Source organism: Apus apus, chromosome 3 (assembly GCF_020740795.1).
Source record: "Apus apus isolate bApuApu2 chromosome 3, bApuApu2.pri.cur, whole genome shotgun sequence".
In the NCBI taxonomy this organism is placed as follows: domain Eukaryota; kingdom Metazoa; phylum Chordata; class Aves; order Apodiformes; family Apodidae; genus Apus; species Apus apus.
In genome coordinates this window covers 18,912,370-18,938,463 of record NC_067284.1, presented here as the reverse complement: position 1 = coordinate 18,938,463, position 26,094 = coordinate 18,912,370, and the positions used below count along the sequence as shown (strand labels likewise).

The 26,094-nt window shown below is 37.0% G+C and overlaps 1 protein-coding gene across 1 annotated transcript in view; it reads right to left on the bottom strand.

Moving 5' to 3' along the window:
* Positions 1-26,094, bottom strand: part of COL9A1 (collagen type IX alpha 1 chain) — a 65,905-nt gene that overhangs the window by 17,552 nt on the left and 22,259 nt on the right. Inside the window, exons 11-28 of the mRNA XM_051614130.1 lie at positions 25,162-25,215; positions 24,533-24,568; positions 20,419-20,442; positions 20,054-20,107; positions 18,348-18,401; positions 16,571-16,603; positions 16,374-16,430; positions 15,654-15,707; positions 14,318-14,371; positions 11,347-11,400; positions 10,173-10,226; positions 9,823-9,876; positions 9,589-9,642; positions 9,412-9,465; positions 9,133-9,186; positions 7,951-7,995; positions 7,101-7,154; positions 6,944-6,997 (exon numbers count right to left, since the gene is read on the bottom strand). Coding sequence (XP_051470090.1) covers positions 6,944-6,997; positions 7,101-7,154; positions 7,951-7,995; positions 9,133-9,186; positions 9,412-9,465; positions 9,589-9,642; positions 9,823-9,876; positions 10,173-10,226; positions 11,347-11,400; positions 14,318-14,371; positions 15,654-15,707; positions 16,374-16,430; positions 16,571-16,603; positions 18,348-18,401; positions 20,054-20,107; positions 20,419-20,442; positions 24,533-24,568; positions 25,162-25,215 — 897 coding nt within the window. The remainder of the gene's footprint in view (positions 1-6,943; positions 6,998-7,100; positions 7,155-7,950; positions 7,996-9,132; positions 9,187-9,411; positions 9,466-9,588; positions 9,643-9,822; positions 9,877-10,172; positions 10,227-11,346; positions 11,401-14,317; positions 14,372-15,653; positions 15,708-16,373; positions 16,431-16,570; positions 16,604-18,347; positions 18,402-20,053; positions 20,108-20,418; positions 20,443-24,532; positions 24,569-25,161; positions 25,216-26,094) is intronic.

The following is a 26,094-nucleotide window of genomic DNA, read 5'->3' as shown; positions in this document are numbered from 1 at the left end:
ATAAGGGGCAGAGAACTTTCGTTCTCATTGCATCTATAGTGTTAACTGAAGCCTGGGACAGCTTTAATCCTAGGACAGCTTTAGTACACTAACTCCATAACAAATGCATTTTTTATTCAAGTTATTGCCCACACTGCATAGTAGAAAACAATGCTGGGATATTTACTGACAGCCAGAGGTCAGTTGTGGCTGGGCTGTGTAGTTTGTGAGTGAGAGAGAGGAACATGCTACCCTGTAAAAACCTACTGCAGAACTGTGCAAGGTCGGAAAGTTTAGTCACATCCATCTAAAGGCTTAGGTTTACTGAATAAAAAGCTTATGTGGCAGGATGGAGATCCACTTTGCTCTTTTGACTCTGCTATAGAGTGTGCAATGCTAACCCCTTTAGCTGTATCTTAAATCTAAACTGTGAGTCACCATTTGCAGAACACCTCTGAAATTATATATACAAAACATGAGCACTAATAACTGAACATAGCATATAAACTGAGGCAAGGACATTTCATCCTACCACACTACCAATGCCACTACACCAACAGCAACTATAGAAAATTAACCATTATTTCAGTTGGAGTGATGTAAAAATAGTATGATAGAAAAACTAGATTGTAGTTATAATTGTTAGGATAACCAAAGATACATTTCAGGATAGGTAAGACAAAGATAACTATATTTAAATACTCAGAAAGTTTTTTAGCTGAAACTCATTTAAAATGCTGAAAACAGTATTCTCATCTCCCTTTAGGCTGTCTGATATGTTAGTACCAAATCCAAGATAATATCCAGCCTCCCTCTTTATAAATGAACAGAGAGACAAAGGCACCTCTCAGAAGTCTCTCAGAAGGGGCTTTGGTATCAAATCTTAGGCAGCTAGATTAACCTCTACTGCTAGTGTTAGGACACATGTATTGCATCTTTAATCCCTAACAACATATATATGCTGGTCTGCCTATATATGAACAGTTTGCACAGTTTGCTAAGCAAGTATTGAACTTCAAGATAAATGGTTACTTAAGTGGGCCAAGCCTTGGTTTCACTTCAAAACCACAGGATGGGGTAAGTGTTCTCTAAATGTAAGCAATATAAAGGTTAAATAGCTGAAGAAAAACAAGGGATGAAAAAGGCAAGGGTAGGGGTCAGTATTTTCTGTGGACACAAAATGAAAAATTAAACCTTACTAAATCTCAGCAAATATGAAAGAAAATTTGGTTAAGCAGCTTAGGGAGCATGGCAAAATTCCACTGATTAGGAATGACACTGATGTTTGAGAACTGCTTCCTTTGGGCCACCTGCCATGGTGATCGGCTTAGAAAGGTTTAAATCACAAATGAGTTTGGTAATTACTTGGATTGGCTAGCATTACATGAAGCAAACATAAGGTTAACTGACAAAACAATTAGAATGGAATGGAGAATATGTTTGATTTAAAAACAAAAGACAAAATATCTGTGCTGTTCCCATTGCATTTCAGTTCTAAGAAGATGAATATGAAACTAAATAAACAAAAGTAAATTTTTTTGCACAGGTGCCAACTTAAGCTTTCTAAGGAAAAGCAATGATAGAGTAAAATGGTGCTTTTGAAAGTGGTTTTCTACCAGGGAGAGTTACCAGCAGTGAGGTAAGAATCTTCCAACACACTAGTTTGCCTATTTTTAATTAAAGTTAGCTATCTTCTCTTCAATCATTTCTTACCTTCCCTGTGAAACTGTAAATGTTTACAGACTCTCAGAAGGTCGAAATTTGAATCTGCTGCTTAGGAACAATACTCTTCCAACTATATTCCAATAGGTGTTTAACAATGTCAAGTAACATTGAGATAACATGGTTTATTCCAGAGGATTCTACAGGCTATTTGGTGAACAGTATGGAAATATTAATTTGTCCCACAGAGTCACTGATGATTGCTTAATAGTGCTCCATTGTGTAACTCCTCAAAAAACTGAAATTTAGTTGAAATGAAAATTTTCTCAAAAAACCACACCTTTTGCAATAGCTAAAGCTGGAAAGTCAGGTAATTTTTTAATATAACACAAATGTAGGCATGTTATTTTTCCCTAGTGTAAAAATCAGTCTGCTATCCATATTAGCAGAGTCAGCCTTGCTATTGCCCACCAAACATTGACCAGAGGTCCTTTCCTCTATAGTCCTGGCCCTCCTGGAGCTATCAGCCATGCTGTCTTTTCCCAGGAGTGATGTGAAAAATAGGGGTAAGTGAAATGGAAAGTGGCATTGAGAGCACCCTCAGCAAGTTTACCAATGACACCAACCTGTGGTGCGGTGAATATGCCAGAGGCACAGGATGCCATCCAGAGGGACCTGGACAAGCTGGGCCCAGGTGAACCTCATGGGGCTCAACAAGGTCAAGTACAGGGTTCTGCACCTTGGCTGGGGCAACCAGAGATATGAATAAAGGCTGGGGGAAGACATGCTAGAGAGCAGCCCTGTGGAAAAAGACCTGAGGGTGCTAGTGGATTGAAAGTGGGATATGAGCCACCAATGTGCAGTTGCAGCCCAGAGGGCCAACCCTATCCTGGGCTGCATCAAAAGAAGTGTGGCCAGCAGATCAAGAGAGGTGATTCTGCCCCTCTACTCTACCCTGGTCAGACCTCACCTGGAGTACTGCGTCCAGCTCTGGAGCTGCCAACACAAGAAGGATGCGGACCTGTTGGAGCATGTCCAGAGCAAGAGCAACAAAAACAATCAGAGGGCTGGAGAGGCCTCTTATGAAGACAGGCTGAGGGAACTGGGGTTGTTCAGCCTTAAGAAAAGAAGACCTTATAGCGAACTTCCAATGCCTGAAAGGGGCCTATAAGAAGGGTGGGAAAGACCTGTTCACTAGAGCATGTAATAGGACAAGATGCAATGGTTTCAAGCTACAGAAGGGTAGATTTAGGTTGGGCATTAGGAAAAAGTTCTTTAATGAGGGTGGTGGATCACTGGAATGGATTGCCTAGAGACGTGATGGAGGCCCCATCCCTAGAGACATTCAAGGTCAGGCTTGATGGAGCTCTGAGAAATCTGTTCTAGTTGGAGATGTCCCTGCTTATTGTAGGGGTGTTGGACTAGATGACCTTTATAGGTCCCTTCCAACCCAAGACATTCTATGATTCTAGGATCTCTCACGAGGCTGCTGCAATGCAGCAATAGATTTAGGGACTCAAGTTCTCCATATCCTGCAAAACATTGTGTTTTTTTCCAACACAAAGGAAGAAGCCAAGCCCCTCCTGACTTCTGCCTGAATCTTCTATTACCAAGAGTGAAATGGAACCAAGGGTAAAGCAGAAAGAACTGAGACAAGTACTAAAGACGATAATTCAAATTAAGAAAGGAAAAGGACAAGAAAAATACCTGAATAGTAACCACAAAATCCTCAGGCTTTGAAAGTATTTAGTTACAAAACTTTGGTCAAAAACTATAAAATGCTAAAATTGTGAGGAAATTTCAACATTAAAAAAAAAAAAAAAACAAGAAAAATTATATTTGGAGCAATTTTACTCAACATACATTAAAAATTGCGAGTTTTAGAAGTCTGAAAATCATAGCATGTAGAATTATTTAACTGGAAGATTTTTTTTTTCCTGGAAAAATAAGGTCAGAGTCCTGAAAGCTGAAGCTCAAATATATCTACTACATGCACATGCTGCAGAAGAAAGAAAAAGCACTCTTTATTCTGCTGTAAAAATAAATACAAACTCAGCTTTGACCAAAGGTCACTGAGTTTCAATAATGCAGCACTCTGTCCTTCCTAAACAAAAATTCCTGATCATACTAGTTTTCTGTAGAAGTAATATTTTTTCCAGTGTTCCCAAAAAGAAAACACAAGGTCATTCCACTCACATATGCTGCCTGTCTTCAGCAGAAGGAAGCTAAACATAGTTATTATTTAAGGCTCTTTATGGCTTCAAAGAAACTATAGAGGAGAAAGATTACTGTTTGATGTTCCACACACAAGCTCACTTTATTATCAATAATTCACTTCCTTTCTCCATTTTGTATTAACCAAAAGGTGTGGTTTTTTTCTTTCTGTGCATTTGTTCTAATCTTCAGATGCTTTCCAAAATGAGCTCACTTTGTAAAGACAGAGAAACTAAAAGCAAGATATACATATGTTTTCTTGCTGGCATCCATAGTAATAAACAGAAAAATCATTGTATTTAATGTGCATTAAGTATTTCTATCCAGCTACAGGGTTACTAATAATTAACCTTGCATGTCAACTCCTGTTCTATGGACTGCTGATTTTGTAAATTCATGTTCACATTGAAAGGATTAAAAGCATAGTTTAGCAGATTACAGTGCATTATCAGAATGGGCAATTTCTTTGGTCTGATTCAATTATAATTCTCTTTCCTGTTAAAGTATACAAAACATTAGCTCAAGAAGAACAGGGCTGAAAACCTTTCCTAGTGCACCACACACTTTCAAACACAAACATCAAAAATAAATGTTTGCATGTTGGATATATGGGAGGCTGAAGCTGCCTGTATTCCATCCTAATAACTCTATGCTCATATAATTCCCTTTTCATATTGCTCATAGGCAGCTGTAGGCACAGCACTTTATAACTCAGATTAAAATAAATCTGATCTCATGAATCAATGCATCAAGCACACAGTAATGAAAACCACAGACAAAAACATAATACTGAATCTGTTACTTGGCTGAATGCTGCTGTATGTTTAAGAGTTAATTCAGAGAAGGTATCCCTGACCCATGAAATACCCTTATAAATATATCCCTATCAGAAACTCTCTAAGCCCTGAATTAGGTTAAGACTACAACTGCATGAGTAAAACTGTTACGTCACTGTACGATAGAAGATCAGAAAATCCCAGAGTACCAGAGACAGGAGAGGAACTTGCAAAAGCAATTGGCTACAGAACCTGGAACTTTGTTAATGTCAGCAGACTGATTTTGGTATATGAAAATTTTCTTCAAATCATGGACTCCCTCATCCCTCACAGGATTAACAGCAAAGGGAAGTTAGATCAGCTTTATGTAACTTCATTCCATGCCAGGTCCACCCTAGAGGGAATCAGAAATCTGTACCCAGCAGACTCTCTAGAACCCCAGGTACGCCTCAGGAACAGCTGTCATTTTGTCTTCCACAATGAGCCTTAGCAAATGCCATCAGTTCCCTCTCCTTAGCACATTTGTTTCCTTTGTCAAGCTACCCGCCCAACAATGATTTCTCCAGTATTCCAGATCTTTCTAGTGTTAGGGAAAATCTCCAGTGAAAGAAACTTCAAAGTCAGTGTTTCCAAGTAAATGCTATATTTCACACTACTATAGCTACATTTATAAAACCAACCAGCAAGGGCCAAGGCACAGGCCCAAGCAGCATCCCACCACCATTCATGATAAACACTTAGCATGCTTTTGTCTCCAGTGAACTGGACTTTCCTAGATAATGCCCAAGAACAGTTTTGGCAAGATACTGCTTTCCAAATGGAATCTGATTGCCCTCCACCTGCTCTTAGACATGAGGGGGTGTTAAGGGAATTTAGCAGCTTGAAGACAAACCATGCCAAGCCCTGGCAGACCAAGGTGAGTGAGGACAGTCTCCAGCCATTTTCTTTACTAGGTAGAACTGACAGCCACCTTTCTTCCATACCTTGCCTCATCGTTCACCTTATGTGCATCAGAATAGGTCCTAGCCAAAAAAATTCATGCTCTGAATACTCAGTCCAAAGTTTAAAACTTTGCAATATACAGCTAAACCTTGTAATATGAAGCACAAGCCTCTTTAACAGGCTAACACAGCTAAAGAATGAGACTACTGACAGTGAATTTAAGCTTTTCATTGCCAGTGGTGGGAGTTGCAGTAGGAGAGCGGGAGTTTGCTTTCAGCTTTGTGTCACAAGCCACCCACCCTCATTGCCTGTGTTTGGGCTTTTACTCAGCATATGTAAAAACAAAGACCAGAATAACAGCAACGAAGGTTTAACATTTAATTTATCACCAAAGCCAGAAACAGTCACAGAACATGTGCTTCTGGATTTCTCTACGTAACAATGCACATCCACCTGCTACACAAGGGAGTTAAAGAACACCTTGCAAGGCCAAGTGCAGGATCCTGCACCGGGGTTGGCACAACCCCAGGCACAAATACAGGCTGGGGGAAGAATGGCTGGAGAGCAGTCCTGAGGAGAAGGACTTGGGGGTTGTGGTAGATGAGAAGATCAACATGAGCCACCAGTGTGTGCTCGAGCCCAGAGAGCAACTGCATCCTGGGCTGCATCAAAAGAAGTGTGGCCAGCAGGGCCAGGGAGGTGATTCTGCCCCTCTACTCTGCTCTGGTCAGACCCCACCTGGGATAGTTCATACAGTTCTGGTGCCCTCAGCACAAGGATATAAACCTGTTGGAGAGGGTCCAGAAAAGGGCCACCAAGACAATCAAAGGCCTGGAGCACTTCTGCTATGAAGACAGGCTGAGAGAGTCGGGGCTGTTCAGCCTAGAGAAAAGAAGGGTCTGGGAAGACCTTGTAGAGACTTTCCAATACTTGAAAGGTACCTACAGGAAAGCTGGGGAGGGACTTTTCATCAGAGAAGACAGTGATAGGACAAGGGGTAATGGATTTAAACTGACAGAGGGGAGATTTAGGTTAGACATCAGGAAGAAATTCTTCACTATAAAAGTAGTGAGGAACTGGAATGGGTTGCCCAGGGAGATTGTGGAAGGCCCATTCCCTGGAGGTGTTTAAGGCCAGGTTGGACAAGGTTTTGTGCAGCCTGGTCTAGTGGTAGGGTTCCCTGCTCCTGGCAGGGGGGTTGGAACTTGATGATCTTTAAGGTGCCTTCCAACCTTAATGATTCTGTGATTTACCTTAAAAATTAGCACTTGTGGTGAATAATATTTTAAACTTGTGGTTAGCTTCAGCAACCATAACTTGAGACACTGCAATATTTCATGCACTCAGTTAGAAATTTATTCAATACTTACCGGTGGTCCTCGGGGTCCCGTGGGGCCTGCTTCTCCCTCTGGCCCTTGTTCACCCTATTTTGGGGATAGGAAAAATGCAACAGGTTTGGAAAGGGATTTATGCACAAAGAAAACTTTGCATTTTTATAGATCTTTTGAATAAGATTAACGATCTTACTGGTTTACCAGAATTTCCCATCAAACCTGGCACCCCAGGGGGACCTCTATTACCCTGTTGGAAAAAAGATGAAAAATATTAGCCAAGCCAATGGATTACTGTTCAATTTTAAAATAAAACATAAGAAAAATCAATAAGGTAAAAAAAAAATCAGCTTGTATTCATTTTTAAACTTCTACCTTTACTTTGGTTTTCATTTAATTTTCACCTAATTCCTACTATTAATTTTTCAAAACTCATACTTCAGTTCTTTCGTTGTTTACGTACTGACAAATCCCAAATAAACTTAATTGTTGCTCTCAAATCACAAAAGGATAATATCGTTACATGTAATCTCAGAAATATACATCTATTTTTCTTTTTCAATTTCTTTAAACTAAAATTATTATTATCTGAAACATTCTATAATCTCAATCATACACTACTTTTTTAAACCATGCTTTTGCTGAGAAAGTTTGGACGAGATGATCCTTCCAACCTGGTATTCTATGATTCTATGAAACAATCAAAATTGATGTTGCAATTTGGTGGTACATAAATAGAGATGATGATCTCTGTGATTCAGTCAAATCATGTCACATGCCTCTTCTAACAATGACTGCCACAAGTTTTAAAGCAAATGGTCTTTTTACTTATTATTTAATACCTAGAATAATGAAAACCACATCATGTAGCAAAATAATAATGAAAAAGCATAGGACTAGAGTTGATAAAAGAATATATTTAATTCCTTCAGCCAAAGACTTGTCCCTTACCACAACAGAAATATAATATTATTTCAATGAATACTTTAGAATTTGACAAACACAAATATAGTATTATAAGAAAGTCACTACTCAAGATGATTTACCTTTGGGCCAGGAATGCCTTTCACACCTGGAGAGCCTGGCAAACCCTGAAAGAAACAACATCTACAGTGTTTATTTGTTGTTAGAGAACAGGAAATAGAGTTAAAAACATCATTTTCCTGTTAAAGTATTTCTAGTCTTTTGGATGATATTGAAGTACTTTTATCCAATAACATACCAAGCTTGATTTTTTCCTATTTAAAATGTGGCAGATAGGGAGGATTATCACTACTTCATAAATTGGTAAAGCATGGAAAAGTGAGGAGCCGTGGCTTTTTCTGCCTTAGAGTAGAAATAGATTCTCAGTCCTAGTATTCTGAGACTGGAGGTAGAGTTTAACAGATTCTTTTTGTACACATTTCGTACATCGCATATATTCGTATGTATTTCACCCTCTCCTCACTTCCGTGCAACAGTCCATACCAAGTACACATTTACCAAATTTTCTTCCAAGCTTAAGAACTCACTTCATAATAGAAATTTACTCCCAGCTCTGTTTTAATACAGCTACTTCACTATGTCCTCACAGCATTTACTCCTATAGCATAATGTTTCTAAGAAGTTCCTATTTAGCTTTTGACAATTGTCACAGTTTTCAAACTTATTCAGTTAATGTGAGGGTTACCTTCTAAGAGTCCATAAAGCACTAGTGATATCCTGTAATTTCACTACAAGGGATGCACAAGAAAAGTCCCTACCCTCACCCCCCTCCTCCAGAAAGAAGTATGAGTGTGATGCATTCCAGATGTTCTGAGACAGCAAAATGTCAAATGGAGATGATTGTTCACTTGAAGTACATTAGACTAGCAGGTCAGGTCTTCCAGTTCCCTATGGGGAATAGGTTTGGTTCTAGCCAATACAATGACTTCAGCTTTAGTGTGGAGTCCCACCATAATATCCACAGGGTCTCAGATCTGAGAAACCCTAAAAAATTGCACACTGGCCGCAAATGTTTTCTAAGATGTAGTTCCTCATTATAGTACCATGAGGAGATTTAGGCTTTTGTGCAAAAGTTTTGGATACATGTAGCAGAATTTCCCCTTGCATTACACATATTCATCCTGGGCCTTTTGATTAGTTTTTTGCTTAAACTACTCCAACATCAGCATCAAACTAACCTATATATGACCTTTCTGTGGTTTGAGCCAAGCCTAACTTTCAAAGACAAAATACCTGATACTTACTGGCAGTCCCTGAAGCCCTGCATCACCTGGAGCTCCAGGTTTTCCTGGTTCACCCTGAAAAACATTTTAAGTTGCAATTTATGCAAATGAAACACCATGGAAAATTTTATTTTTGGAACACGGAGCTGTATTACTTTTGGATCTCTAGGATGGGAAACTTCATTCAATTACCCTAATAATGTGCATAAGGTCAAGTGAAATAGCACAATAAAAATCCACAAATGAGTGAAGAAATCTAGGACACTACCAAAGCACATATATATGCCAACTGTGCCTTACTTTTGCTCCAGGCATTCCAGGGATCCCTTCCCGGCCATCAACTCCTGGTAAGCCCTTGAAAGAAAAAAAAAAAAAGAAAAAAAAAAAAAAGAAGTCTTGTTAGAGAGATTTCATCCAAGCACTCTGATATACAAATTGGCATGACAGTAGGCAAATGAAGGAATGAAATATACATACAGGCTCTCCTTTAGGCCCAGGGAGACCATTTATTCCTCTTGTACCTTGAGGGCCCTAAGAACAATAAATTTTAGAAATGAAAATGAACATATTGAAATGACAGTTGCAAAGAATGTCAACACGTATTCATTCAGATATGCATTACTTTGAGAATACCAATTACACTGTATGCTTATATACTATAAGTAACCAATGTTTGCAAGTTAACACAAGCTGAAATTTCTGTGTGCTCACCCTTTCTCCTTTCGGACCTGCCTCTCCCAGTGGACCTCTCTGTCCTTGATCCCCCTACAGGAAAAAAAAATATTTTAGCAACAAAATCAGAATAAACGTACTCGTATTTATTAGCTAATGCACAGTAGCACTCAGAATTCAGATGTAAAAACAACATATTAAGAGGCTAAAAACTGTTCATCTACCCCCTAAGTCCTTGGGGACAGTAAGGACTTGAAATCACTGTCATATCATTTATTCATCTGCAGAGAATCAGCATAATTTGATTAATCAGAGGCTTTTCTGATTTCCAACTACAAAGTTTCAGGGCAGATCCCGGGAAGCATGTGGCTAACACACACTCTACTTACAGGTGCACCAGGAAGACCTCGGGGACCAGGATCGCCATCAAGACCACGAGCTCCCTACAAAACCAGTAGATAACAAAAGACATTAAAATGAAGTGCTGAACAACTAATAACTTATACTCCTTCCTCCTTTGCCTGGAGCTGCAAATTTTCTATAGCTAAGGATTTTTTATAGCTCTTTTAAAAACAGAACAAAGTCCCCAAACCAACACAAAAGCACTATGAAGGAATTTCAGCATTTTTTTTAATCTACCTTGATGTTTTGAGGAGTTGTGAAAGCCAGTATTTAACTGTGGAAAACTGTAATTCAAAAAATGATATTCTGTTCATCATGTAAAAAAGACATATTAGACAGCAAGGAGATGAACATTTTCATGCTACTTCAGAAAATATGTCTTCCTTAATAATACTATACCCTTCATCACATAAAAGACAATCATTAAAATGTGAACAGAAATCAACAAGGGCAGAGCAGCTATTTTTGTCACGTTTTGAGGAAATAATGCAATCACTACACTGTAGGTGATTTCATTTCTGGAGAGGAGACAGTGGCATGATTGCTACATTTTACTAATTCCAGAATGTTTTATCATTTAGAGTGAGCAAGATCATAACAGAAATGTAACAGTGATTTTTGAAATAACAGTTAAAAATACTTTGATGAACAACAGGAAAACCGCCCAGAAATCTCAGAGCCCATATAAACATTGATTCAACTGGCAGCAATTTAGGACAAAAAAGATGCAAGAGACAGAAAGATTGGAAAAAGAACAAACTCTCAGTCAACACTCTTGACAAAAACTGGGATGGGGAAGCAAAAGGCTTCAGGAAGAGTAATCACAGGAGGGACTACTTAATAAATTTCAGCTTTATATAAAATACACTAGAGTTTATAACTGCTATAGCTTGCTATCTTGCTAACTACATACTTGCACACAAGCCAAACCACTATAAATCCAAGGATCAGAGGAAAAGGTGTATTTCATTAATTGGAAGGACCAAATTGCCTGTCTTCCTAACCAGAAAGGTAGCTACGAGTAGCTATGGAAATACAACTGGTGGGAGAGAGAAAATGTGTGGGGGAGAGAAATTTAAACAAGCTTTAAAAACATTCAGGGTTGTACTTTTTTATTATTATTATTCAAGCCGTTTTATGTAAAGGAAGGTTAACACTCACTTTGGTACCTTTAAGTCCCATTAGACCAGTTATACCTCTGATACCCAGGATGCCCTGAAAATGAAAATCATATTCAAGTTATACTTAAATCTTTTCATCAGAAGTGTCCTAGTTTTCAGATGGAAGACTCAGAGTTCTACATGCTTTTTTTACACTTATTTAATTATTTTCTTAGTATAAAAGGAGAAATTCAGCTACTTCAGTATTAGAATATTTAATTTATATGGTAATTTGATATTTTACTAATTTATTATTATTAATAATATTATTATTATTAAAAGAATAACAAAAAAATAACAAAACTATCAGTTTGAATACTAAAACCACAAATATGTTGTCATAAGTGGGGTATAGGACAGATGCAGGAGAAAGGTACCATCAGACTTTATAGAACTTTAGAGGTGGACAAAATTGGGCAAGGTTTTTGAGTATACAAGTGCTAAGTTTGTATGCCTGCCACACCTGAGAGGATGGGCTGAGCAGTCATCCTCGTGCAGCAGGATGTATCTTAACTACCATAACTTCCCTTCAAAAAACGTTTTTGTGGGAAAATTTGCTTCACTTTTTTCCACTTCCTGAGAGACTGAAACTGCATGTCATGTCTCTCCAGAGAGACCAAACCCTCAGCCATAACATCTCTGTCCTGCAACAAGAAGAATGCACTACAACAGAATAATGAGGTAACTCCAGGCACTTCAACACAGCATAAGCAAATCTAATCCTTGACCAGACTTTAGATAGGCAGCCCTTTTACTTGCTCCTTAAGAAGTTATATGGAATCTTGTACTGAACATTTAAAGCTTTGTCAGCCTAAAACGTGAGAAAAAGAATGATAACACAACAGTGACTACAGCAGCCCAACAAGGAAAAGACACCCAATCTAAACCTCTGATAGGCACACTCTAGTAGCCACTACCTTCTATCAAAAGCAACACCTTTCCCAGAGGTGGCTGTCTCATGCAAGTCTTCTTCACAATGCATTACATGGAAGTGTTGGAATGCAGGTGCTGCTGTGGAGACTAGATTCCAAATTCCTTCTAGGGATCTGAGCCTTACATTCATTTACATAAGAAACATGGAAGAAAATACAAAATAATCTACAGCTTCTCCATCGGTGCCTCTAAAGTCTTGTCTAGCCTCTCTTCCATAGGTTGTCTATCTTAGATCACTTTCTGCTTATTATGAAACCTACATTTTAATAAGAAACCATTATTTTAGAGCATGTTTGTAAGGTCATCAACTGGTGAAACAGTGAAGTGAAATGAGTAATGCAGTAAAAATGAAGAGGGGGGAGGGAGGAAAGTCAACCTCTAGTTGTTTTTTAATTCTACTGTGTTATTTCACAATGATAAAAGACCTTTACTAAACTCAGTTAAATTAATTGGTCCCCACAGGCCGTTCAGACAGCAGAAGCTGCATCTTACACAAGTACTTTCTCTGTTTATTTTTTTAAGAGTCAAATGTAAGGACAACACCCTTTCCTTTACTTAGCCTCTGTTCTTTCTTTATCTTTCTCTTGCCCTAATCCAAAGGTTTATATTGTCTTATATTTCTGAAGAATTCTGAATTTAGGATTCGGATGTCATGTGCATAAAGGTAAGCTCCTGTATAATATCACATTTGGACACCAACAGCATAAAATAAATAGTTTAACTCTTAGGAAAAGAGGAAAAGGAAAAAAGAGTAAGACCTCATCAGAAACTAAGCTATTGAAATTGAATGTGTTATGCTTAAAGTCTGTGCCTATTTCTCTCACTTAGAACAACCCTTTATTTTGTTCCCTATTGTCTGTGCAGCTGTGATAACCATAAGAAGAGCTCCTCACAAGCTGAGGAGGTATGTACCAGAAAAAAGAAGTCAAGTGAACCAGGACAAGAAAATAATTCTAAAATCATAAGTGTGATTCAAGAATGCTTCTTTGGCATTCAAAAGGTAAAAAAAACATAGGAAAAAAGATTAAAGAAAAATAAATCTGCTCTTCAGTGGCTGCTACTTTATCCTCAGGTCTTAGCCCTTGTTGAATTTCATCAAGTTTCTCCCTGCCCAACTCTCCAGCCTGTCCAGGTCTCACTGAATGGCAGCACAACCTTCTGGTGTGTCAGCCACTCCTCTCAGTTTAGTGTCATCAGCAAACTTGCTGAGGGCACACTCTGTTCCCTCATCCAGGTCGTTGATGAAAACATTGAACAGCACCAGTCCCAGTACTGACCCCTGAGGGACTCCACTAGTCACAGACTTCCAACTAGATTCTGTCCCATTGACCACAACTCTCTGACTTCTTCCTTTCAACCAGTTCATGATCCACCTCACTAACTGACCATCAAGAGCACACTTCCTCAGCTTATCTATGAGGATGCTTTGGGAGACAGTGTCAAATGCTTTACTGAAATCAAGATAAACCACATCTACCGCCCTCCCATCATCTATTCACCTAGTTACTTCCTTGTAGAAGGCTATAAGGTTGGTCAAACATGACTTCCCCTTGGTAAAACCATGTTGATTGCTCTTAATGACCCCCTCATCCTTGATATGCCTAGAGATAGTGCCAAGAATAAGTTGTTCCATCACCTTTCCAGGGATGGAACTTCACAGTTAACCATGTTTTAAACAAACACTAACTTTGTGAGGATGAAGTTAGAGTCATCAAAGTTATGGAAAGGCCAAAGAGAAAATAAAAAACAACAACAAAACAGTAAAAACACTATTTGCACAATCTTAGCACAACACAAAATTTTGGGCATTAAATATTTTTTAAAATAAATATTTTCATAGAACTGTTTAGAGCTTTGTGCCAAGTTATAATATAACTTTTTTGAGGGATTTAAGTAATTCTGCTTTCACTCAGAGACAATATGGCAGAATAAAGAGAAAGGTGTGTGGAGATTTTATATCTTTTTAATTACAATAATAAGGGGAAAAAGTGACATAATAAAGCAAATGGGGTAACACTATTTAAGAGGAAATACTTTACTGGAGGGCCTTGAGCTCCCACTTCCCCACTGGGTCCTTGGTCCCCTTCTTCACCCTGGGAAAGCAAAAGGAATAGATCTGTAGCTAATCCATACCATGCATATTGCCCTTGCATCATGGGAGGTCCATTTACTACTTAGTGTTTTCTGTCACGATGTCCTGCTTGAAGGAAATCCAAATGAAGTCACACTTCTTCCTCAGAATATAGACAGATATTCATTTAGGTTCACATTACATTTAACTATTAGTCAAAAAGGGCAATTTCAAAGCAACCTCAGTATAAAGAAGAAAAATTATATTTTATTCTTAATCTGTCATTCCTTTTTTTCTTTATGTTAATATATTTTGGTTCTCTTGTTCTTTTAGACTAAAACTATAATAAAGGTATATCCATATATGTGAATGGACTGGGTGTGATAGTAGCTCTGCATCACAATACCACACAGCACTTCTGAATTTATGAAAATGAAAAATGGTAAAATGCTGTATCTGGTCAAACCCCTATTGGATTAGAGGGTAATCCCTCTCATACAATGACAGTGCACACTAATGGCAGAACAGTACTTAATGCCAGTTTAATTTGCAAAAAGGGATATTGGAGCATAAGACAATTGGCTCAACATCCATTAAAAGAATAGGTGAGCTGTTTCTAATAAACTGATATTCTTATCAATATGCCTAGGAATAGAGAGCAGGGGATTTTTAAAAGACTTTTCTCTGATTTTTTTTGCTTCAGCGTTAAAGCACAGACCAAGGCAGTGCAAATCTTCTCAACTTTTCTTACAAATATTTCAATATTAAACAAGGGTAACTCAAATGAAACACCTTAAAGTAGCTCCGATTACACTCCTTGAGCCGTATCAGACTTGGCCTTTTTAGATAGTCAGAATCATTCTTGACCTATGAACATAAAGAATTTCCCTTCCCTCTCAAACGCATTTTCCACTCTCATTCTTCCTGTTACTACCCATCTGTGCCACAGAACAATTTACTTGGTAAATCCAAGGAATTCTTCTGCATTTAAAAGTTTGGAAGTTTTCCAATGAATACATTTTACTTCAATTTCTGCCGTGCATTCACAATAATTGAATTGAATTATTAAAATAAGAAGTGAGAGGCATATGACTTCTGCATGATAATAAGTACAGACTGCATGTGAATGAAGAACAGAGATGTGCCTTCGGTTACTCTGGAGCATTGTGACATGTAGCATGTATTTCATGCATTCTGGTAAAACAATTAATACTTCTAATGAAATGTAATAGTTTTCTGAAGAAGAGGTTAAGCTACTATTAGCTTGCTAAAATCGACATTTTTTCCTGTTATTGTTTTTTTACCTTGTAACCTTGTTTTCCTGGTTCACCAGATTCTCCTTTTGAACCTTTCTGACCCTAAAATAATGTAAAAAAAAACCAAAATAAATATATAAATAGATATTACTAAAAATTAAAATAATGAGTTTTGAGAAATAGACAGAATCCTCAGGGGTATCTTGCTGTTCTCTCTGCAATCCTCATTCACCAATGCTTCCTCACCTACCTAGTTAACACTACATATTAAGAACCATGTTCAAAAGGATCTGCTCCTGGATCTCACAAGGCTGCATTTCTAGACTAGTACTTCTTCTTACATTACCCCATAACAATTTTTCTCAGGCAAACAGTATTCCTAAAAACCAAAAAAGACTACATTAAAAAAAAAATCAGATTAAATGAGACCCAGAAAGTATGTTACAGGTCTCCCAGGAACAGAGAAAGAAGGAAAAGAGTTTAAGGATTTAGAGGAATATTTCGCATTTCTGGAGTCAGACTACAAATGGTCCAGAAAAATGAATGAAGCAGTCCTTCACAGACTGTAATTCTTCCAGGACCACACATAAATTTTACCCTGAAGATTATTGCACCAGTAAGAGATTTCAACAACAAGAGGTTATTTTGGCAGTCAAGAGTTGAAATAAGTTTAAGCATTCACACTGATGCAACATCAATCCAGCAATTACCCTGCCTAGTGATTTGAGACAGTATCTCTGTAAGAAATGCTTGAACATTTTCTCTTACCTTCATCCCCATTAAGCCAGCATGTCCCGGGCGTCCAGGTGGGCAAGCATTGGGGCACTGGAAAAGCATCCATATAGTTACTACCACATCAATTGAATAAGGTTGTCTAAGATTATTAAAACAAGCAAACAAAACCTAAAAAAAAAAAGAAACACCACAACAAAAAGACCCAACCAAAACATGGACATCTGTCTTACCAATGGGTCGCCATCTTGCAGGCCAATTGTTCCCTAAATTAAATGAAATTGATCAAAGTCAGTAAACCAGAAGTAACAAGATTTGACTCATTAGACTATATAATCATTAGACAAAACAGAAAACACTACTATCTAGAGCTGGAATCAGAAGTACAATCAACCAAAGGATCTACAACATGAAAAGCACCTAAGCTGTAGGATTTTACTGTTGGATTGCAGGTGCCTGCAAAATCCTATCCTCTGATTTAGATCATATTTTGTGAATAACTAAATATTTATTTTTTTAATCTGCTTAAAAATATTTTCTATTAAATATAGAGCAAATATAGCCAAACCCCATGAATTTCCAACAGAACCCAAGACAGTTTCTGCAATAACAACTTTTGCTTTTCCAATTTACTCCCATTCAGAAAAAGATTCAGATCTTTACAGAGAAAATAATCTTCCTACAACACAAGTATTGGTAGATGAGTGAGATGTCTGGCACTTAATGGAATTGCAATAAACTCGAGATCAGTGTATAACAAAATGGACTGGGAGGGGGGAAGGCCATTCCTCATATTAAATAAAATATTTGATGGAAGCTAACAGGAGGTTTATGAGGCACAACAGGGAGAATTAGGATTTCACAACAGCAACTGGATTCTTTAAAATCCAGTGACAGAGAGCACACTGTTTCAGAGAGAAGCTTAGACAGTTTAAGGAATGAGCTTGTTCTCTTTTATATAGGATTTTTAAAAAGCTGAGGGTATGTTTAGGTCCATAATGTCATCAACTGGAGTGAGATTGTGGCACTTCAGAAATCTAAAAATGACAAAACTGTCAAGGTATAGAAGTAGCATATGCCTTTATTGAAAATTCATTTTTACTTGTTTCCTAAACACTCATCACCACTTTACCATCCACATTTTTTTCATTGCCTCTGCCAATTCTCTGGTAACTTTTGCCAATTCTCTGGTAACTTTCATGAAAACAAGAAACATGGCATAAGTAAAGCATATGGATTTAGGGTCTGTCCAGCAGAGGCATAGCACAGCTTTTAAGAAGACATTAGTATGACACATTTTTCTCAGAGGTTTGCCTTTCACAGCACCCAGTCTCCAATGTGTCTTCCAAACACTGTTTTATCTCTCTGAGCAGGTAAATAGCTACAAGAAAAAGGCATAACATACACCACTCCTCCCAAGAGGCTCGAAGAAGATAACCATTCCCCCAGAGGGACAAAGCATTGGTGTAAAGCTTTCTTCTATCCCTTGCAAGTAACACACTTGGTTGCAAGAAAAATATTAGAACTTAACCCACCTGGGAGTGCATATTTCTGGCTCATGAGCCAAATACTAATTTTTTCTCCTACTAATAAAAAAAAAGTGTCTGCCTCTGCAACATGCTATCAGTGAGGCCCAACAATGACTATATTTACGGTCATGATAGAATGCACAGGGAAGTTTAAAACCTGTAGAAGTTACAGGTTAGGACCATTTGCAGAAACAGAAAGACATCATGACAGAAGTTGCACAGTTTGCATCTCAAACTATCTTTTATAACAATAAAGACTAGAAACCCTCTTTCTTAATGAAAGGTCAAATATAGATATGATTAAATTAGCTGTATCTCAGGCTTTGAACACAAGCATCTAGACAGTATGAATTCATATAGCCTGCTGAAATCCTAAAGTTAGTATTCAGCTGTAGGACTCAACTGTAGGACCTGAGATGCTTTGTTCAGGTAGTAATGACACAAAATTCAGACATTAACATATTTTAAGGCTATCACTTACCCGAGGACCTGGTGGTCCTGGTGGTCCTGGTGGCCCTCTTTTTCCTGGGTCTCCCTAAAGAAGGGTAAGGTACTTTTGTTGATTCATAGTAATAATGAAAACCAGTGGTTACATATTTAGACCACACAACAACAGCGAGAAATGAACTAGCAACAGAAGAATGGGCTAGGTAGCCAGTTAAAACCTAAGCCCATAACATGGCTTCCATAGTAGAAATGGAAAACCAATTTTTTTAGTAGAATGGGAACCATGCTGTGGAACAGGTGTCACAAAAACTAAAAACAATTCAGCTGCTTTTGAAACATCTGATCACAGGATCATATCTGCACTCTTACATCTCAAAACTGCTAATTAAGTTCTGAATTAAAAGAATTTTGGCAAAAAAAGCATGAAGTACAGAGAGGAAAACATCCCCTTTTCCAGAGCCAAATATGAATTAATGAAGTTAGAATCATCTCCTGTTTGGTTTTATGCCCAATGCTTTCAGAAGCAAAGACAACACAGAATCTCTGAAAATTATTTTTTCTAAGTGCTTTTAATTAAAATAAATTAATATTCTGATGGGGATCACTTTTAACCTTACTGTCATTTCAATGTAATCTTTGATATGCTATTTAATTATACATGAAATTAACAAGATGAACATAGAAAAATTATCCACTGATTCCCAGTGCATGAGCTATAGAGCCATAGGCTTAAAAACACTAAAAAAGGAGTATTTACTTTCCACACAATGTACAATTATACTGTGGTACAGATTATCACAGTGTTTTGTGGAAGCCTGTAATATAAATTGATTAAAAAAGGGCCTGACTACATTAATGGAGCACAGGCTCATATATATCTTTTGAAAAAGGCAGTAAAGATCTATTTCTGGTTCAGGCAGTCTCTGAACTGCCAATTGCCAGAATGTGGTATGACAGAAAAATATCATTTTACGAACAGTCTGTACATTCCCTAGCTATCTAGGGAAGTGCCCCCACTACAGACAAGATAGATAGATCACCTTCTGAAATAAATTGGGAGTTATTACTAATTTTATATTAATTGATATGACTGAGCATAACACACAGGGAGACACATTAAAAAGTCGACTTCATTAAATAAAATGTTAATACTATTTCAGGTTTCAAGTAAATTAACAATTGTTTTTTTGAGTCAAAATACAAGTGTGCTGAAACTGAGTACACAGTTTAGCAGTAAGGTCATTAGATGGAGTTAGGTGTCAAATGAGTCTGAGAAGAAATACCAAATTGCCCTGTTCAGTGATAGGCAAATGGAAAACAGGAACAGTGTGTGGTCATGCACCATAACATATCTGTGCGAAGACAGGAATGTTAAAGTTGTGCTTCTAATGTTAAGTTTTACATTTCCTGTATTTCTGGCATGTTTTCTTTTTGGTTTAGCTTTCTTTGAGTAAGAGAAGTAGAATTTGGAATACTATATGAAACATTAAATTCTATTCTAATGGGTGGCCCTGACTTGGTGCTATGAATTTCTCCTTATTTCTGACGAGCTTCAAACACAATCTTTCCTCTTCCAGTGACCACTGCAGAGGAAAAAAAAAAAATGTTTTCAAGTGCTGTTATAATCCAAATAGCATTTAGACAGCACAATGACTATTTTTTTTAATTATTTTTTTTTTTAGAAGGACCTTCTTGTAATTGAGTAAACCTACATTTTTTAGCAAACATGATAGTACTTACAGGTGGACCAGCACGACCTACTTCCCCAGGAAGACCTGCTGCACCAGCTGGACCCTATAACAACCAAGTAAATAGTATCTTTAGACCATATAATAACTCTATAAGAAGATTCCAAGAAGTGAGAACATGTAATTCTCTCAAACAAAAAACTGTGCCTTCAGACACCACTGTTCTTGCCCTAAATAACACAGACCTAAGCAATCTCAGGGGCAATTGAAAGAAGCATACATAATAGACATAGAACACTGGGATTAAAATAGTGTCTTTTTTCACTGAATTACTTTTTTTACAATATAAAAGCTTTATTTAATATTTAAACACATTCACTAAACAGTATATTTACTAATTACAAAAATGATACTTACAGGTGGTCCAAGAAGCCCCTTGCCCTGTGAAATGTGAAAAAAGGTCAGAAATGTGGTAAGGGCTCCTAGTCAAGCTGTTTGCCAAAAAAAGAATATTTGAGATATAAAGGTACCAAAAATTGATGTTTGATTCTGCAAAATAATTTTGAAAACTTGTTTAACTAATGTTAAATATAAATATTATTATTAGGTAACCAATATCAGGAGAAAAATTTAATTATTAGGTTGCCTTGTAGTCTCATGTATTTTTATACATCTTTACAAACACACTTTCAGAAAAGACTGAAGCCTTTAAAGCCTTTGGGTTTAGCTAACTATCAAATCTCTTTATAAACACACCTATGATAGAATCATTTCCTTCTAACAGTGCATTTAAATTTATAATAAAATATAATATTTTTCATTTATTTTTTGCCAGTGCTTCCCAAAGGTCTAAGTCTCTTAAATTAGTGCTTTTTGGTAGTCAGAAGGAGCACCAAACTCCTCCTGTTTACATTTTTAATCAGCATTGCTTTGAATCATTTTAATGAGAAGTGTCCAAGACACAAATGGCTTTCTGTCCAGTAGAATGATACACTCTGTCTAAGAAAACAAATCCCTCAGTCTTGCATTGCTAAAGCAAATGGATAATGTTATGAGGACCAGTGTCAATGATGTGTATGAAACAGTGGCATGTAAAATCACAAACACACTGAAATCTCCAGGAGTTTTGATGTAATAAAGCCCTTGGGCTGAGTCAAGTTTAAAAGCCACAGAATATAATACCAGGATTGTATCTGCGAGATTGTCTTTAGAGAACTTGGTATAACATAGAGAAGATTTCAAGCATTTATCAATCATTCAATTTTAACCACTTAAAACACAGTCAAAAGTAAACTTTTTCATCTTGCATATCCTAAATAATTTCTTCTGTATTATTTAACACTCCCTTGCTGCAATTTATCATATTACATATAATATATTATTTATTATATATATTTATTATACTATACATTATGGGCATGGACAGTAAGCCAGAGTCTGTAATCAGCTGGTTCAGAGACACTCACCCTGTAGATCTGAGAACTATCCAAACACACAAAACTGCCACCATCCACCACAAAGGATCACATACCGATATGTGTATGTGCCCCCTGTGCTGGAAGCTGTGCTTTAGTAGTCCTTAAAATACTTTAGATTACTCTGTCATGAAATACACACAATCCTACCCACATATCAGACCTGTAAAACACTAGCAATATATCAGCTAATAATAACATTGGAGAGAACATAACCAAGAGGGAATGGACTAAAGAGTGAAACACAACACGTACTGAATGTAGCAGCCACAGGTCCATTTATCAGGGCCAGATCAGAGTGGTAAATTAATTCAATTAATCAGAAGTATTCTACTTGTTTTGTCATTTGAGAGATTATCCACAAAGGAGATGAGATAAAGAGAATAAATTAAAACTAAATCATGAAGCAGGAAAAAAACAAAGGAAAGGAGGAGCAGAAGGTAACTAAAGATTGTCAGGATACATTCAGGAAGAAATAGTGACAGAATCAGAGAACCAAATACTATAAAAACTATAAAACTTTAGATACTTAATATACTTTCTTTCAGTTACCCTGAAGTCCAAATTTGGCCAATAAATTCTGCTGGATAAGCTTGTAAAACAGTGACAATAATTTAAAACTAATTAATATTGTAGCCAAGGGTTCTGACCTTCTGTTTGCACTGAATGTTTAAATAACTTAGGCAAGAGGGGGTTTTGTGAGAAATTAAGTCTCTGGATAACCATCCAGAGACTACTCACTTGCAAAAGGACACTGACTGAATTCAAAGCAGTGTATAATTACATCTAAATGTGCAACTAATCATGTAACTATTATGCAGACTCCTAAGTGTGCTCACTGTGTTTAATACACAAGGTCTCATGGATCAAACAAAAGACCTGCCAAGGTTAAACAGCCCCATGATTTCACGCTTGTAGTAAGCGCTTCTCAAAAATCTCTGAATCTGAAAATAAGAACCGTCACATTCCCAGAGATACCTTTTCTATTCTCTTCTTTTTAAAAATTAGGTTTCTTTACTCTAAATTTAAGCTCAGTAGAAGTGAGATTACCAGTGTTGGCCATTTTGAGAAACTTCCACTAACTGCTCTATTTCTTCAGCAACTTCAAGTCATTCATCAAGAAGAAAGCCTGTATAAAAGGGATTTCCCCAAGAGATTTATTTTGAGCATTAATCTTTCTATATGGATTCAGCAGGTACAAGTTAACAACCACGGAGCTACAAAATCAAAACTTCCTATAATGTGAGGTGTACAGATTAACCTTATCCCTTATTAATTACAAGGGTAATGACACAAGGTGACTAAGTATATCCATCTTTTATTTACCTTTTAGTAACTAAGAATTATCATGTCCTCATTATAAATACTCCTGTAGATTCACCTTTAAATATAAGGTCCAGTTGCTTACGAATAGAGTCAAAACAACTTCAAAGGCAATCCTTGCTGGGGTTCACTGAAGTGTTACCACCCTAAGACTGTAAGTCTCAGGGCAAACAAAAATCACTGAACTTTGAGCAATGTTCCAGTATCTCATCAAATTTATTGCTTTTACAGTCTCAAAATATGGCCACAAAAGACCTGAATCAGGTAAGTGCTGCTCTGAATGGCATCAGCATTCTACCTTGATGAGTTGATCCAGTTTGCTGCTTTCCCATAGTAACATCTCCACTTTGAGATTAACCCTCTCTATACATATTTTATAAACCCACTTTTCTCTGAAGGCTCTTAAATTATGTGTTCTCACTTTAGTCTTTTAATGGTGAAGTAAAATCATAAATATTTTCTCCAAGTCAGGTCTTACTTCAGTTGACAGGCTTAAATGCTACAGTATTTTAAACTAGCATTTCAGTCATTCAGTTTTAATTGCCCATTTTTTCCTCTCACATTCCCTATCTACTTGACAGCAAAAACCAAAAATAAACAAGCAAACAAAAAATAAACCCTCAACCCCCTAACAGAAAAATGTAGGGTTCTCAATCTACCTTAAAGCTACCTCAGTTCTGCTATTTTCTGAGACTAAATTTAGCTCATACATTGAGCATACAGGTTGACCAGCCGTTATAAAACTATTACCTATTTTCCAGATTTTCAGGTAAGAAACAGCACCCTTAAAATTAAAGAAAAATGTACACATAGAATGATTCATCTTAAGTTTGAACATGTCTATAGTGTAGCGTCTTCAAGAATAACATGATCATTTCCTCTCTGGCCAAATACCAAAATGATTGTTTAATAAAAATTTAATGAAAGTTAAGGGGCAGAGCCAGAACAACAAAGAAACAGTCAAAGATACACAAATTCATAGCAAGGAGTGCTGTATTGGAATATAATGCCTCTTCCATTTAATTACAATAATTTATCCAAAATTAATCTAATTTTTAATTAAACTTTAATTATGTGCAGCCCTATTATAATTTAATTACAGTCAACTTGTTCCATTATTCATTTTCCTTGAGGTTTTTCCTGATTTCCTATATAATCTAAGTTTCTACATTCCAACCATCACCCACTTCTTCAGCCTGCAAAATTCCTACAATTCACAGTGATTTTCAGCCCATAAAGATGGATGTTATGTCCATCTTCGTGTCAACTGGAACAGTACTCTTAGCATGCCCTTCACATATTTTGTCATTTTCATATGGAACAGCAGCACAGGAAGTTCCATACAGCATTTGCACATCAGTGATCCCATTTAAACCATGGCAAGGAGCTGAAACAGGAATAACTGAAGACTTGCTTGTGCAAATAAAATGTGAGGTCTCCTGTCTCTAAAACATTTTCACAAAGAGGTGGAAAACAATAGTATGTGTCCAAAACTTGCAACCACATCACACACGCTCTTTTCTACAGCATACAAACCAAACCTTTTAGTAATATCTGCACATTTTGATATAAAGACAAAAAGGTTCCTTAATGCACTACTTTAATATCTCATGAGTTCTTTGAAACCCCAGAGGTTGTTTCTGGCTTTTCTTCACTACATTTAATGGTAATAATCCTTCATATTGATACTTAAGGGCTAAAAAGCCTCTTCGTATACTCAATGTATTACTTACTGGAAGTCCACGAGCACCTGGTAGTCCTGGCTCACCCTTTAAGAGATAAAAACTGAGGTTTTCAGGAGGCATTAGCATAAAGTTTTGTAAACAACATACAGGAAGATACTCTCACCTTTTGGAGGGTATAATTTAGTGGACATATTCTGTAAGAACAATCCACTTTGTTAATGCTATGCTAGCTTCAGTGAGACTTCATAGAAAGGAAAGACTTTCTTAATATTAAAAAGATACATCCTCAGGCCTTTTTTTGCACCACCAAAAATAATTAAAATATGCTAATTGCTCTGATTTCTGATGTATATTTCTTTTATCTGATTGCTGATGAAGTCAGGCTTCACCACTGTGATTGCCACTGCGTATTACTATGACATGATTACAGTACCACAAGAGGTAAAGAGCCTCTCCAGTGTAACGCCACCATTCCTTACTGCTGGCTGGGTGAATGGAAGTTGCTTTGTCATGTTTGTAAAGGGCTCAATGGCTATGTACTCTATAGGTGTTTTAATACTGTAAGAAAGACTACAGCATCTCATGAGTTGCATAGAAACAAACAAAATATGTATTTTTTTTTAAATCCTGCTTTAAAAAAAACAATCTCATCATTTAATGCACAGTTTTGTTCTTACCTTCTGTCCCTTTGGTCCTGTGGCTCCACGTGACCCATCAGGTCCTGTGAGTCCCTTTGGAAGTAGTATATACAATGTTAATGCAAAGGTTACGTGGTTTTCTTAGTCACAACAGAGAACATTCTAAAAATTGGAATAATTAAGATATTAAACGAGATCAGTAACTACAGGAGACGTACAATTCAAATTCCTGCTTACATGTACAAATAGAACTGCCCAAGTTCAAAATACTGACTTCTGGTGACAAACATCAGTGCCTGTGACAAGTGTCCTTCAAAAATTTTTCAGTTCCATCACAGTCAAGCTAAACATGTGATCTCACATGATCTTATTTCCACTCAATAGGAAACTGATTAATTTTGTTCATGGCTCAGCTTAAAAACAAGGACTGTCAGTGTTTTCCATTTTACATAAAACATTTGTCACACAAAAAAATATCAGCAAAGCTGCCAGCCTGGATCTGAGGTGAACCACACTTGTCTCTCTATTAAAAAGCAAATGTGATATTATAACTATTAATTCATTTGGAGTTATTTTGTTTTCTTTTACTTCCAAAACTTTAGCTAGCTTATATGGCTTATGAATTTCCAGATATCTGTAAGAACAGCCTTGCTTTTACATTTGTCCAGTACTTCTCTTTTTTGGTAAGCTTCCAGCAAGTTCAGTTCACCCAAAAGGATGCTTTCTTTAGTAATTTGCTTTTGAAAGCTTACATGATCATTACAGGCAATTACTGTACGGTATCTTTACTCAGTCTATTAAACCTGACATGGAAATAGTTTGTGAAAGAAAAATGGGCTTTAAAAAGTCAGAACTGCCTCACCAATTAAACATGGAAGAATGTATTATAGATCTAAAACCCCAATTAAAAGTTGAATGCACAGTGGGAGTACAATAAGCTCCCATATTTTGTCTTCAAGTGAAAATAAAAAA